Source organism: Saccopteryx bilineata, chromosome 2 (assembly GCF_036850765.1).
Source record: "Saccopteryx bilineata isolate mSacBil1 chromosome 2, mSacBil1_pri_phased_curated, whole genome shotgun sequence".
NCBI classification, from domain to species: Eukaryota; Metazoa; Chordata; class Mammalia; order Chiroptera; family Emballonuridae; genus Saccopteryx; species Saccopteryx bilineata.
This window is the reverse complement of record NC_089491.1, coordinates 377507328-377523187: the sequence shown is the minus strand read 5'-3', so window position 1 is coordinate 377523187 and position 15860 is coordinate 377507328. Positions and strand designations below refer to the sequence as shown.

The 15860-nt window shown below is 45.5% G+C and overlaps 1 protein-coding gene across 1 annotated transcript in view; it reads right to left on the bottom strand.

The window, feature by feature from the left end:
* Positions 1–1341: 1341 nt before the first annotated feature.
* The window catches only part of CALCOCO2 (calcium binding and coiled-coil domain 2), a 32305-nt gene continuing 17786 nt past the window's right edge, over positions 1342–15860 (bottom strand). Inside the window, exons 6-13 of the mRNA XM_066263868.1 lie at positions 13034–13122; positions 12576–12645; positions 11873–11995; positions 11516–11602; positions 8121–8216; positions 5111–5246; positions 2527–2555; positions 1342–2004 (exon numbers count right to left, since the gene is read on the bottom strand). Of these exons, the coding sequence (XP_066119965.1) occupies positions 1834–2004; positions 2527–2555; positions 5111–5246; positions 8121–8216; positions 11516–11602; positions 11873–11995; positions 12576–12645; positions 13034–13122 (801 nt within the window). The 3' untranslated portion in view covers positions 1342–1833. The remainder of the gene's footprint in view (positions 2005–2526; positions 2556–5110; positions 5247–8120; positions 8217–11515; positions 11603–11872; positions 11996–12575; positions 12646–13033; positions 13123–15860) is intronic.

The following is a 15860-nucleotide window of genomic DNA, read 5'->3' as shown; positions in this document are numbered from 1 at the left end:
CTCATGCGCCCAACTGGGATCCACCCAGCATGCCCACCAGGGGGCGATGCTCTGCCCATCCGGGGCATGGCTCTGTCGCGACCAGAGCCATTCTAGCGCCTGGGGCAGAGGCCAAGGAGCCATCCCCAGTGCCCGGGCCATCTTTTGCTCCAATGGAGCCTTGGCTGCAGGAGGGGAAGAGAGAGACAGAGAGGAAGGAGAGGGGGAGGGGTGGAGAAGCAGATGGGCGCCTCTCCTGTGTGCCCTGGCCGGGAATTGAACCCAGGACTTCCGCATGCCAGGCTGACGCTCTACCGCTGAGCCAACCGGCCAGGGCCCACATCTGATTTCTTAAGGGGCAAAAGGCCTGGGTCAAAAAAACATCTTATTGAACCGATGATACAAAAGAAGTGGTAATATAGTTTCATTTTCACTTTATCAAGGGAGAAATAAAGGCAAAGAGCTGTGACTGGGACAAATAGTTCGTAAGGCATAACTCCAATCACATCAGAGAAAACTCTGGAAGGAATGTAGCCATTGTTGCCTCAACCCTATCCACAACAACATGCTTCACATCATCCAAAACTTGTTGTAGAAGTTTCTATAGTGACCTGCTGGTTGACTGTCTAGGAGTCATTTATATTTGTTCAGTTCCTATAGGGTGAGAAAATGGAACTACACTTTCTCATGGTTCAACTAGTCCAGAAGGAGGGAATCAAACCTAGTTCACAAAAGTGCCAAATTCCACACCATCCCCTTTCAAAAAATGCATGAAAATTTAGAGCAAGAAGTCAGGGTTCTAGATGTCGGGACTAACGCTTCATCACCTCCCTTCCAGCTCAAAGTAATCGCCATGAAACTTCTGTTGATGCATTAAGACAGGTGAAGAGAGATCATTAGTGGGCTCCATGATTCCCACAATCCTTTTGATTATACATTTCCCATAAGCTTAAAAATAAAAGACCATAAACTCAAGGTTTATTTTAAACTACCAAAGTCCCTGAAAAAGAGGACTAGTTTATTTTTAGGATTCAAGAGATTAATATTAGTTTTCATTATTCTGACTCATCCATATTGAAGCTCAATGGCTTATAAAGTTGCAAACACATCCAGTTCCTCACAACTCCTACTAACTGTGAAGAAAGGACTTACAGCAATAAAAGTTATGTGCATAGTACAGATTAATGAGTAGAAAATACCAATCAGAGGTATCCAGAGAGAAAGAAGGCTTTCTGTGATTGAAATATTTCATGTCATGATTCAGGAATAAGAGGCATCTATTAGGAGCTGAGAAGTCAAGATAAGAAAACTTTGGTATCCAAACTGGATGCCTGAGTTCTCTGCCATGCCATTTTTGGCCAGTCTAATGCAATCAGTTGGATAAAGAGGCCTGAAGAAGAGGAGGAAGAAATTTTCAACTTCTGGTTAATCTCCAGCCCCAAGGGTAGGACTGAGGACTGAATACAACTATATTCAAGGCCTGACCTTGAATAGCTGTGGGACAATTTGGAAAACCAATCACTCAGTATTTGAGCCAGGCCTGTTGTGAATGGCCAGGTCCCTTCCATCCCAGGGCCCTTGTATTGGAGACCCATGGAAGAGCATGCACCATAGATGAGGGGCTGACACAGCTAGCGTTATGTGATTTAAAAGGTGGTAGCTCACACGGATGGAAGTAACAGCCCTTAACACTAACCTTTAGATTATCGACATGATTCTACCTTTAGGAAGCAGGACTGAGTAAATCCCTAATAGTTTCAGTTAGGCAGGATCTTGGGTCATGATTTGTTGTACAAGCTATAGATTCTCCTCTACAAAATCTATGTACAGTGTAGATACAAGAGGCTGGGCCACTTAGAGACTGTGGCAGAACACATGGTCTTCAAAGATTTGCTTTCCTTTTGCTGGGAAGCTCTTGTCACAAATTGGACAATTCAAATAAAGGCTCTGAGTGGGCTGCTCCTTCGTGGTGTGATCAATTATGTCATCAGCAAAGTCTGTTTTGGGGCATTTCTTGATGGAGGGCTGGAAGGAAGAAAAAAGAAGTCAGTAAAAATGTAAGCAGTATGTAGTCGAGATCATGTCGATATTCCTTTCCACTATATCCTCAGCATCTAGCATATGGGAGGAGCTGGGTATATGGTAGAAGCTCAAGATATAGAGGATGAACAAACTAACTCCCATTTGGAAAGCTTCACTCGGGCTTTCTCTAACCCCAGGATTGAAAGGGCCTCATCTTGCCGAATGAGTCAAGTAGCTTCCAGCCTGGAAGGGGCACTGGACATAGCTTGTCCCGGCTAGCTGCCTAGTTTCCTGATCCTGCTACTAACTCAACTCACAGTGAAGACCTTGAGCAGAATGTTGATGGGTAAACTGTGCTTTCTTTTCCCACCGCAACAGGCTTGTTCAGCTTCAGGCACTGAACAAATTGGCTTCTGGAGTTATCAAAAACAAACCCGTTTCCCAAGGTTCTCCCATGAACTGGAGCAGGAAGGACAATCTTCTCAAGAATTTGATGTGGTCAATCTCATGATTCAAAATACTTACCAGGCTGGGGGAAGAACTTTCTTGGATGCCTGAGGATAATAATAATAAAAAGATTGCATTCAGTGAAAACATACCATCCCTAGCTCTCCAAATGTGTTCTAGCAGTTGTTTTCCGTAACCTCCATTGTTGCCCCTCCCCCCACTGCTCCTGATACTTCTCTTAGAGAAATCATTCACTTCTCAGAGAAGGGATCTAGGTCAATATAAGGGGAAAAATAATGGCCTGACCAGGCGGTGGCGCAGTGGATAGAGCATTGGATTGGGATGTGGAGGACCCAGGTTAGAGACCCCGAGGTTGCCAGCTTGAGTGTGGGCTCATCTGGTTTGAGCAAAAAGCTCACCAGCTTGGACCCAAGGTCACTGGCTTGAGCAAGGGGTCACTCGGTCTGCTGTAGCCTCCCAGTCAAGGCACATATGAGAAAGCAATCAATGAACAACTAAGGTGCCACAACAAAGATTGATGCTTCTCATCTCTCGCCCTTCCTGTTTGTCCCCTTCTCTCTCTCTCTTAAAAAAAAAAAAAGGCCTGACCTGTGGTGGCGCAGTGGATAACGCATCGACCTGGAAATGCTGAGGTCGCCGGTTCAAAACCCTGGGCTTGCCTGGTCAAGGCACATATGGGAGTTGATGCTTCCAGCTCCTCCTGCCTTCTCTCTCTCTCTCTCCCTCTCTCTCTCCTCTTTAAAAATGAATAAAGAAAAAAAAAAAAAAAAAAAAAAGGAAAAAAAAAAAAAGGAGGCCATTTTCAATAGCCACGTATGTGTTACATAATCAGAAAAAAACCAATAATCCTATTTCCAGTGGGTGGATAATGATTTTTTTTTTTTTTTTGTATTTTTCTGAAGCTGGAAACGGGGAGAGACAGTCAGACTCCCGCATGCGCCCGACCGGGATCCACCCGGCATGCCCACCAGGGGGTGATGCTCTGCCCCTCCGGGGAGTCGCTCTGTTGCGACCAGAGCCACTCTAGCGCCTGGGGCAGAGGCCAAGGAGCCATCCCCAGCGCCCAGGCCATCTTTGCTCCAATGGAGCCTTGGCTGCGGGAGGGGAAGAGAGAGACAGAGAGGAAGGAGAAGGGGAGGGGTGGAGAAGCAGATGGGCGCTTCTCCTGTGTGCCCTGGCTGGGAATCGAACCTGGGACCTCTTGCACGCCAGGCCGACGCTCTACCACTGAGCCAACCAGCCAGGGCCGATAATGAGATTTTAATTAACACAGTAACAGTTTAACACAGAAACAGTCTGAGAATAGATTAAAAAAATTTTTTTAAAGATTTTATTTATTGATTTTTAGAGAGAGGAGATAGAAACAGGGAGAAGGGGGCAGAGAAGTGAGAAGCAACTCCTAGTTCCTTCTCATATGTGCCTTAACTGGGCAAGCCCTGCGCCTCGAACTGGTGACCTCAGCGTTCCAGGTTGATGCTTTATCCATTGTGCCACCACAGGTCAGGCCAATAGATTTTTTTTTTTTTTTAAGAGAGAGAGACAGGAAAGGCAGGGGAGGAGAGAGATGAGAAGCATCAACTCATAGTTGCTTCACCTTCATTGTTTATTGATTGCTTCTCATATGTGCCTTGACTGGGGGTTCAGTGACCCTTGCTGAAGCCAAGAACTTTGGGTTCAATCCAGCAACCCTGAGTTTCAAGCCACCAACCTTGAGATCATGTAGATGATCCTGCACTCAAGGCAGCTGCATTCAAACCAGCAACCCTGCACTCTAGCCAGACACCTCTGGGTTTCGAACCTGGGACCTCAGCATCCTGGGTCGATCTCTATCCACTGCGCTACTTACTGGTTGGGGAGTCTGAGAATAGATTTTAAGACCAAATCAACATAGTTGTTTTTCTTTTAAGATTTTATTTATTGATTTTAGAGAGAGGAAAAGAGAGAAGGGGGTGAGGAGCAGGAAGCACTGAACTCGTAACAGCTACTTCTTATACGTGGCTTGACCAGGCAAGCCCAGGGTTTCGAACAGGCGACCCCAGCATTCCATCCAGGTCAACACTTTGTCCACTGCACCATCACAGGTCAGGCTCATATCACGTTTGAAGACAGAAAAGGAAAGCTTCCTGTTTGGCAAGGACATCTGACCCTTGGTCATTGAGTGACAAGAGTGGTTGTCACCCCCATTCCCTGTCCTCCAAACCACCCAGGCATCTCCGTGGAGCACATGCTTGCTACCCCTGGTCAGGCCATCGTGTGGCTGCCCAAGCTGCCCGATCCTGAGTGCATCACCCGCCTCCTGTGCTTCCATTTCCAAGCCGTAATTAGCTTCCTCAGCTCTGTACGTGTATATCTTCTCCGCAGACACATTTCTCTGATTTATATATTTGGAACATAGCCACGGGACTCAATTTGTGTCTGCTGCCTCCAGGCGAATGATCTGATTTGCGTCTTCCAGATTCAGATTTATTTCTCAATTAACACTCCTCGCCTGGCAATCTTTTTACCATGTCCTCAGTTTCTGCCCAGCAAGTCTTAACAGTGAGACTGGTCTTAATTAGCATCTCAGACACAAAAAAATTGAGTGCGAGAGGAAAGGGATGTAGGCAGGGGTCTTTCAGCGTGAATGGCAAAGTTGTCTTACCAGCATAGGGGTTTCCATAGACAAGTCTTGGGTTTTGTCCTGTGGCTCCTTGATCTGAAGTAGACGCTTGACACGTCAAAGAGTCAAAATCCAAACCCATGTAACTCATCAATTTGCTGTTCTCTCTCTTCAAAAGCTAAGGATAGAAGATTTATAGTGCCATGTCAACAACAAAGAATGCCCCAGTGAACTGGCAAAAGGGTGCCCATTACAGGTAGTTCTTAGTTAACAATGTAATATGGAGGAGCCCAGGAAATGATAAACTATCATTCTCCAAAAGGGGAAGCAGCAGTCTCCATGCTCTGAAGATCTGAGTTCATTTTTATTTTTTTATTCAGTGAGAGGGGGGAGCCAGAGAGACAGGCTCCTGCATATGCCCTGACCGTGATCTAGCCGGCAAGTCCACTAGGGGGTGATGGTCTGCCCATCTGGGGCGTTGCTCCATTGCTCAGTAATTGAGCTCTTCTCAGCGCCTGAAGCGGAGGCCACGGAACCATCCTCAGCGCCTGGGGCCAACTCACTCCAATCAAGCCATGGCTGCAGGGGGGGAAGAGAGAGAGAGAGAGAGAGAGAGAGAAAGAGAAAGAGAGAGAGAGAAGCAAGAAGTAAGAGGGGGAGGGGTGGAGAAGCAGATGGACACTTCTCCTGTGTGCCCTGACCGGGAATCGAATCTGGGACATCCACATGCCAGGCTGACACTCTACCACTGAGCAAACCAGCCAGGGCTGAGTTCTTTTTTAAAATTCATTTTTTTTAGAGAGGAGAGAGAGTGAGAGAATGAGAGAAAGGGGGGAGGAGATTTTAAAACCAAATCAAGCCTGACCAGGCAGTGTCACAATGGATAGAGCATTGGACTGGGATGTGAAGGACCCAGGTTCGAGACCCCGAGGTCGCCAGCTTGAGTGCAGACTCATCTGGTTTGAGCAAAAGCCCACCAGCTTGAGCCCAAGGTCGCTGGCTCGAGCAAGGGGTCACTTAGTCTGCTGTAGCCCCCCCAGTCAAGGCACATATGAGAAATCAATCAATGAACAACTAAGGAGCCGCAACAAAAAATTGATGTTTCTCATCTCTCTTCCTTCCTGTTTATCTGTCCCTATCTGTCTCTCTCTCTGACTGTTTCTGTCTCTGCCACAAAAAAAAGAAATAAAAAAAGACCAAATCAAGAGGAAGACCAAAATCAAGGAAGCATCAACTCCCATATGTGCCTTGACCAGACAAGTGCAGGGTTTTGAACCAGCGACCTCAGCATTCCAGGTTGACGCTTTATCTACTGCGCCACCACAGGTCAGCCACCAGGGCTGAGTTCTTAATATCTGAATTTAAATATATAACAAATTTTGTTTAAAGTAATGTTAAAAAGAATTTAAAATCTCTAAATACATAGCAGCTGAAGGAGGTACAAAAGTTGTATGGATATATGAGGCTGCATTAAGATTGAAACTGTTGTACATTATTGAAAGCAAAATGCTTCTTTTTAGTCTCCTTCCTAGAACCATTTTCTTACACAATGTGAATATTCATATGATATAATTTTCCCTTCTTTATGTTTTATTTTACTGATGGGTAGAGCAACAGAGAGAGTGAGAGGGAGAAAGGGAGGGAGGAAGGGAGGTGAAGAGAGAAAGAACGAGAGAGTAAGCTACAAGGGGGACAGACAGCACTGAAAGTTCTTTAGAAAATGAGAATTAGTCTACTGCCCCTAACATCGTAAGAGGGCTTTTCTACAGTTCCTAACAAAGCTTCCAAATATCAGATCTTTTTCTTCTTGTGGTAAGTTGTGTGCACACTCTCTCCCGCCCTCTGCCCCCTGGCCCCATCAGACTATCCTAGGAATATAGGGATTTCTTTTCTTTTTTTTTTTATTTATTCATTTTTAAAGAGGAAAGAGAGAGGAGAGAGAGACAGAGAAAGAGAAGGGGGGAGGAGCTGGAAGCATCAACTCCCATATGTGCCTTGACCAGGCAAGCCCAGGGTTTCAAACCGGCGACCTCAGCATTTCCAGGTCGACACTTTATCCACTGCGCCACCGCAGTTCAGGCAGGAATATAGGGATTTCAAAGCCACGGTATACTTATTTAAATCAAGAGGCTGAGAACGACAGGGCCAGAAATAGACCCCAAATGCCTTCTACAATACTCCAAAATACTGAAACACATTGGCATAAATCGTAAGATCAAAAGTAGAAAGGCTCACTGGGAGACATAGCCCAGAGGGTTACAGACAGGGCAGAGATGGGGAACTGCTGGAGGCATAGATCTAGAAGTAGCCAGAATGAATGGACACCGACTCTTTGATGCTAGGTTAGAGGCATGAGAATGACTTCAAGTGCAACCACTGCATTTGCTGTCATTACCCTCAATCAGTCAGTCATAACTTGTGTTTAACACACAGCAGAAAATATTGGTTGAATGAATCAATTGATGAATGAATGAATGAATGAATGAATGAATGAATGAATAGATGGATGCACAACATTTATTAGGAGCCTACCATGTGTCCAGCACTGGTAGAGACTACCATTTCTGCTCCTGGTTTGGCAGCAAAGAAAAAAGAAAAAGTTGTGCTGAAGGAAAAGGTTTCCTCAGCTAGCAGAAAAGTGACGTAGGATATTACCCTCCAAAGACAATGCTTACAATAGCAACAAAGATAAAACCAAAAATAGTTAGATCTTCATCGTCTACGGCCACAGCCCCCTGAACGCGCCCGATCCTGTCTGATCTGGGCCGCTGAGCAGGGTCGGCCTGCTTAGTACTTGGAAGGGAGATCTTCATCAGAGCTGCTCCTGTCAGGCTGACTAGAGCCGTGCCAAACAAGTTTGTTATAGAATAGAGAGAGGGTTGTGGTCGACTTGGAAACCAGAGTAAATTTACTTTGTTTAGGAGCGGCTTCCTCTCCCACTGTCCCAGAGGGGCTCTTTTATTTAATTTTTCATTCTATCACCACACCTCTGGGTCACTCTGCTCCTTCCCCTTAAAATCTTGGGGTTTTCTACCCTCATTTACATACTTACATCATTTTCTCTCTCCATTCTCTCTTTCTCTCTCTGCAGAACATTATATGTAATCTTGTTCTCACTCAGTCTTTTTGACAGGTCCAAGTTCTGGTCCTGTCAATAATTTAAAAAAATTAGGATTAGGATCCAGGGTAATCTGCATCCGAGGTGGGGATAAAATGAGATCCCAGACGCTCTAGCCCTCCCAGGTGCTGGGACTGAGGCCCGGAGGAAGGGAGCTGGGCTAGTGGGCAGTGGGATGAGGGGGACGCTAAGAGAAAAGTGACTTCACAGAATGCCCGAAGGCCTGGGCTGGTGTCCACAGCTGGTTCCTCCTGGTTCAGCTGGAGTATAAGTGACCAAAGAGAGAAAAAGTAAGCTGAGTGAAAACCTCGAGACTGATTTATCAGAGGGAGGGATAATGGAGCCTTGTTTAATCCCACCCAACCATGGAAACGATCGTTGTTGTCTTAAATAATCACCTGGGTCAATGAAGTCTAAAGCACTTAGGGGTTAGGTTGGCATGACTCCCTCCCAGTATGAGGACAGGCATCTAGACTCAGGTTACGCTGAGGAAGAAGGAACCCGGGAAGGCATTTATCCATGGCAACCAGGGACCCAGACTGGGATCCTGGGCTTCTCAGTATGAGGGGTCGACCCGACTAATTTTATGAACCCCAAACTCCTAGGCATGTTTCAGAGCCTCCCATCTCCTCCCTACATACATCTACATTCTCACACCTCACAAATACACTTTAGCTAATCCTACTAATTGTGGTTTTTTTCCCTCAAGACCTTTTATTTGAATGCCTGTCCAAAGTGCTGGGTGCTTCTAGCTCACCCTGAGGCAGTGATGCGAGAGGATGACGGGAGCCAGGCTGACCGCAGGCTCCGGGCTGCCCACCCCCACTGGCTCCTGCTGGCTCTCCTGTCCTGCTCCACTTCCTCAAAAGGCAGAAATAAGAAAGGGCTCTCTGAATCCGCACGGATACCTGCTCAATGGTTACAGAAATTTTCCCTGAGCCCCACGGCTGAACTTGGGCCTATACTTCCTGGGATTCCCAGGCTGGTTTCTGGCTACACATTCCATCCCTCCTCTTTTTAGCAGAAAGATAAACTTCTCTCCTCAACAAGGGTGTACAGGGAGGTGGGGAGGGAGGTGGAGGAGGGTACAGGGGGATAAATGGTGATGGAAGGAGACTCGACTTGGGGTGGTGAACACACAATTCGTTATACAGATGATGTGTTGTGGAACTGGGCACCTGAAACCTGTGTAACTTTGTTAACCAGTGTCACCCCAATAAATCCAGTAACAAGGAAGGAATAGAAAATCATTAAAGAATATGAGCTGAACTGGTTGAAGATTAAAAAACAAACAAACAAGGGTCCACAGGGTGTACAATCCTCTGGGCTTGTCTAAGGACCACAAACCTTCACACGCCTTGCTTCCTGGGCCCCTCATCTCTGTCACCTACTAGTGCAGCAGCCCCGAGCTGCCTGATCTGTTTGTGGAGTCGCTGACACTCTGTACTTCTCTAAGAAACAGGCGTCCCTGCCTCTACCTTTGCCTTTAGGCGTTCCACCTCTTGTACTAACTGCTTCACCACCTGTTTTCTTGTTTCTAGGCTCCTGAAGTATTAAGATACACAGTCCTCATAGTTAGGGGCCTTTTAGATGCATAAGGAGTAAAGAACTGCTATCAGTTGAGGAACCCCTGGGTCTTGCAAAATACTCCATGAAACCAAGGAAACCCATACTTGCCACAAGAAGGTTCAAACCTTTGAATGGTTCCAGATTATTTAGGACAGTTCATTTCTTTGCTACATTAGAGGTCACAAATTCAAATATGTCTATTGGGAGGGGCCAGGCAAGTAATGTAATAGAATGAAGGCACTGAATGCTATGAAACTGACGTTGGCAGCTGAATGAAGAACATAGGACCCATCTAAAGGGGCAATGCTTGCAGATCCTCTAATTATTCAATAGAAGCTGGAATACAAATTTTTGTGTGTGTGTGTGTGACAGAGACAGAGAGAGGGACAGATAGGGAGAGACAGACAGGAAGGGAGAGAGATGCGAAGCATCAATTCTTCATTGCACCACCTTAGTTGTTCATTGATTGTTTTCTCATATGTGCCTTGATCGGGGGGCTACAGCAGACCGAGTGACCCCTTGCTCAAGCCAGTGTGACCCTGGGCTCAAGCAGGTGAGCCTTGCTAAAACCAGATAAGCCCTTGCTCAAGCCGGCAACCTCGGGGTTTCAAACCTGGGTCCTCCGTGTCCCAGTCCAATGCTCTATCTACTGTGCCACCACCTGGTTAGAATATGGGCTGAACTGGTTGAAGATTACAATTTTTATTGGGAAATATTCCTACTTTTAAGTATTGGTATTAATTCAATTTTTTAAAAAAGCACCTTCTGGGCCAAATAAAATATTTCTGTGGTCTAAACTTAACCTGTGAGCTGGTGGTTTTCAAACTTTGTTCTACTCTTTATTCTATCAGGATAAAATATACAGTGTCATACACAGTAGGTATTCAATAATTGATTGAACAATGAATGAATGATGCAGATATGAGTTATGGTCCCAATAGTTAGACAGCCCCCAGACAGCAGTATTTCTAATGCTCTTACATCAATTCAGAAAATGGGGCTTCTAGGCACCTGTCATCTCCATGAGGCCTCTTTTCCAACAATAATTATAGAAAATTATTAGTAGTCAATTAGGCTACCATTAACATTTTACTATTGCTCAGAATAATTTATAGTGATGATAATGATAATTGCTAATATTATATTAATTGTAACAAAATTTGTTTGAGTGCTGTAATCTTGTCCAATAATAGAGCTCAACTTCATAATCATTTGTCTGCCTGCACAATAACTCCTTAAGAAGAGGATTCCTAATATAAGAAACACACGGACACAGACTAGAGTGTGGCGACAGCCAGAGGGAAAGGGGGATGAGGGTAGGTGGACATGGGCAAAGGCAGGGAAAATGGGGACAGATAGGGACTTTCCTAGGGTTATGGGTGCATGAAGCAGTGTACAGATGATGTTTTATTGAAACCTGTAGCTTCCAAAAGCTTTAATAAATAGTAAAAATAAAAATAAAAATAGAAAAACAAAAACTGATAGAATTTAAAAAAGGGTGGCATTCCTACCCTAAGGCTCTATATATTGTAACCTGTCATGAAGTTTAACTGCTAGTATTCTTTAATCGCTCATCACACATTAGAAATATCCACCTTTCCTAAACATTTGTTCCTAGCAAATTCTCTATCCTTCTGGGAAGAATGTAAAACATCCAGAGTGAGTGCTATTCCCACCTGTCTTACTTATCCTGTGCGTCACCTGTGCACAGACCCTCCCCTTCCCTTCCCTCCCACAGAGCCATCCGAAGACAGACATGCCATTAACTCCTGCTCCTCCTTCGCCGCAGCAACTTCCTTCAGCCTCAGCTCCATCACTGTCTGCTCGAGCTTGTTCTGCTGCTCCCTCTGTACAAAAACAGATTTTGGTACCAGTGTTAGACACGCATGCCCGCACACGGGGGTCTAGGGGCCTGCCCAGCTAATGAGCAAGCAGGGTGCAGAGAGAGAAGCAAGTCTTCTCTTATCAGTTTCTGAGAATAGCCATGAGATACCTCACTGCAGATGGCTTCCTTGGAGACCTCTCCTAGAGCCAAGGGTACCCAGGTATATAACAGAGAAAGAACAATGCATACATTTTCTCCAAAATGCTGAATAAATGTTTTCTTTCATTTCTACCTGTTCAGTTAAACTGAGAAAGAGCTGGTTATTTTCTTTTTTCAGATGCTCCAGCTGCTCTGTCTTATCTTGATCTCCCTGAACAAGCTTTTCCATTTCTTTCTCTTGAGTTGACAACTGGGCCTAAAGCAAAAATAGCAAATACAACCAAGATGTAAAAGGAAAACCAACCAGGAACAACGCTTTTTAATGTGCCTTAACATAAAGAAATGTGTGTTCTGTAACAACCTCCACTGCCAAGGACTTCTTTACTTTTGAGCTCTACCTTGTACCCTGAGAATCTAAGACTCAGCCAAGTGAAATTTGACAAACCTTTCTTTAAGGAACAGCTTCCTAAAAAGAGAGGAGTTCTATCTGCTTCACGTCCCAGGCTTCTGAGTAATACTTTGCTTGAAAAGATTTTGTAGCTAAAAAGAAAAATGTTTGACAAATATTGGTATAGACAATAGTCATCCATCTTAGGAGTGCAGGATAAATATAAACTAAACAAAATTTTTCAGTTCCTGTGGACTGGGTCTCTTTAAAAAAGGGTGTGTGTGTATGGGGTCAAGAACAGGAAACATCCTCTGGAACTTGAGCCTGATGCTTTGAAAGGTACACCATTAAGCTCTCACTGCAATGAACTGCACCTTCTGGGGCCACTGCAGAGAAGTGACGGCAAGATGAAGAAAATACACGTGGGCAAAGGTTCGCCATCACCTACCTGAAGCTGATCCACTCTGACTCCCAGCTTCTCGTTCTCTGAGGACAGCTTGTGGTTTTGCTCTTTCAGTCTGCAGGGTGGAGAGGTCTCTGTCAACTACATGCTGATGCCAGCTGGCTCCGCCAGGCCTTAAATGATTTAAGGCTGCCTCGGCCCTAAGCCTACAGATTTATTTTGAAATCCACTAGTCTCTTCTTCAATCCTGGGTTGGCTTCCTGACCTCAAAGTGCAAGAATTCCATACTGAACGTTAACACTTGAATTCAGATCATTTCTCCTTACCATTCTGACACTAATTCTCTAACTAGACTCAAAGAACTCATGACTCAAAGCAGAGAATCATGCCTATCAATGTCATAATAGAAACTCTGTAGTCTAATAAATTCTACAAATGTACTCTGACCCCACCTACGGGTGCCTGTAACACAGAAGCTCCTCCAACCCAAAGGTCACACTCACTGAAGCAGCTCTGTCTCCCAGCTGTCCTTCTGCGCTTTCACTTCCTGTTCCAGCTTCTGGTTGATGCTCTTTAAGGTTTCTAGCTCCTCCTATAGATTCAAATGGCAGAGACAGACCATTTCTAAGACAGTTTTAGTATCTCAGGCAGCTGACAAATATATATTTATTGAGCACGTATTACATGTGAGAGACAGAGAAGAAGGAAGGGGGGGAGGGGTGGAGAAGCAGATGGTCATTTCTCCTGTGTGTCGGGACTGGGAATCGAACCTGGGACATCCATATGCCAGGCTGATGCTCTACTGTGGACCGAACCAGCTAGAGGCTTGATAGACTTTTTTTTTTTTAATCTGTTTCCTATTTTGGTTTCTATTTATTATTTATTTATGATAGAGACAGACAGAGAGAGGGACAGATAGGGACAGACAGACAGGAACAGAGAGAGATGAGAAGTATCAGTTCTTCGTTGTGGCACCTTAGTTGTTCATTGATTACTTTCTCATATGTGCCTTGACCAGGGGGCTCCAGCCAAGTCAGTGATGCCTTGCTCAAGCCAGTGACCTTGGGCTCAAGCTGGAGAGCCTTGCTCAAACCAGATGAGCCCGCGCTCAAGCCTCAGACTTTGGGGTTTTGAACCTGGGTCCTCAGCGTCCCAGTCCAAAGCTCTATCCACTGCGCCACCACCTGGTCAGGCTTGGCAGACTTCTAAAAAATCATTTTTGTTTTAAAAAATTGTAATAAAATAAACATGACATAAAATTTACTATCTTAACCATTCTGGATGTACAGTTCACTGGCATGAAGTTCAGTCACATTGTTGTGCGGCTGTGTCTACGTTCACCCACAACTCTTCATCCTGTAGGACTGAAGCTCTGGACCCATTACACACTAACTCCCGATTTTCCCCTCCTCCCAGCTCCTGGCAGCCGCCATTCTACTTCCTGTCTCCATGAAGCTGACTACTCTAGGTACCTCATGTAGGTGGAGCCAAATGGCATCTGTCTCTGTGTCTGACCCACTTTACCCAGCATAATGTCCTCAAGGTTCATCCATGTTGCACTGTAGCACGTGTCAGAATGCCCTCCCCTTTTAAGGCTAAATAATATTCAATTGTGTACTTGCCACGCCTACCCATCTGTCCATCACTGGATATCTGGGCTGTCTCCACCCTTTGGCCACTGCAAAAAATGCTGTTATGGGCCCTGGCCGGTTGGCTCAGCGGTAGAGCGTCGGCCTGGCGTGCAGGGGGACCCGGGTTCGATTCCCGGCCAGGGCACATAGAAGCGCCCATTTGCTTCTCCACCCCCACCCCCTCCTTCCTCTCTGTCTCTCTCTTCCCCTCCTGCAGCCGAGGCTCCATTGGAGCAAAGATGGCCCGGGCGCTGGGGATGGCTCCTTGGCCTCTGCCCCAGGCACTAGAGTGGCTCTGGTCGCGGCAGAGCGACGCCCCGGAGGGGCAGAGCATCGCCCCCTGGTGGGCAGAGCTTCGCCCCTGGTGGGCGTGCCGGGTGGATTCTGGCCGGGCGCATGCGGGAGTCTGTCTGACTGTCTCTCCCCGTTTCCAGCTTCAGAAAAAAATAAAGAAAAAAAAAAATGCTGTTATGAACATGGGTATTAGAATCTCTTTGAAAAAACAGGTATTATCAATCCTCTTTTTACAGGGAGGGAAATGAAGCTCATCAGAGATTTAAAGAAATTTCTTCTGGCTCATCAAACAATAACTGGGAGAAGCAGCCTATGTGACTCCAAAGACACGATCCAAAAGCTTGCCAGCTTGAGACCAAAGGTTGCTGGCGTGAGAAGCCAAGGGTCACAGGCTTGAACAAGGAGACAGTGGAACAGTCTGGTCAAGGCATGTATCTAAAGTGAAAGCAACTACGGATTGATACTCCTCATCTTCTCTCTCCCTTCTTATCTGCTCTCTCTCAATAATAATAATAATAATAAAGTAAAGCAATGTGCTTATTATAGTGCCTGTCACATAGTAGGTGCTAAATAAATACTGATGCTGTTATATATAATAACTGGTAGCAAGTATGTAGGAGACCTAACCCAAGAACCCAGACCCTCTGATTCCTTGGCTAGAATTCGGCATGTAGGCTGAAAGGCTACTGGGTGAATGCTGGTTCGTGACATCCGAGTTTTGTGAGTTATACCTGTACCACCTTTGTTTGTTATCTCACTGCTTGGGACAGGCCAGGTTGTAGCCTGGACCTGCCATCTACACTTCTAACATCAGCCCGGGGCTGAGGACATCCCAGGCACTTGTGTGACAACAACCTGTTAAGTTCAGAGCACAGTCTGGGAGTCAATAAAAGTGAGTCTTAGTCCAGCATAATCGCTAAACTTCCCCTCTCCTCTGGGCCTCGGTTTCCTCGCCTGTAGTTTAGGGGCTTTAGAGGTGGTGATTGTCGAGGTCTGTATGTTTAAAAAACTTTCTGAGCTCTGATCTCAGTCTTTAGAGAAAATTCTCCAATTCAGTTTCTAGCATTACCGACGCTCATTCATCACCTGCTTATTTGAAGAGACGTTGTAAAGAGTTTGGATAACACGCAACCTTACTTTATTACTGTCTCCTCTCTTGATGTCCAGTTCTAGCTAATCAAAGCAAATTATTTCATATTAAAACACAGGCAGTAGGAAGAATTCAGACTGCCTGGATCTGAATCCTGGCTCCATCGCTGATTAGCTGTTTAAGAGATTACTTAACCCCCTAAGCCTCAGGTAACTCATCTGTAAAATTGGGGTAATAATAGTACACATTCCAAAGGCTTGCCATGAAGTTTAAATAAACTAATCCACATAAACTTTTAACACTGTGCCTATCCAG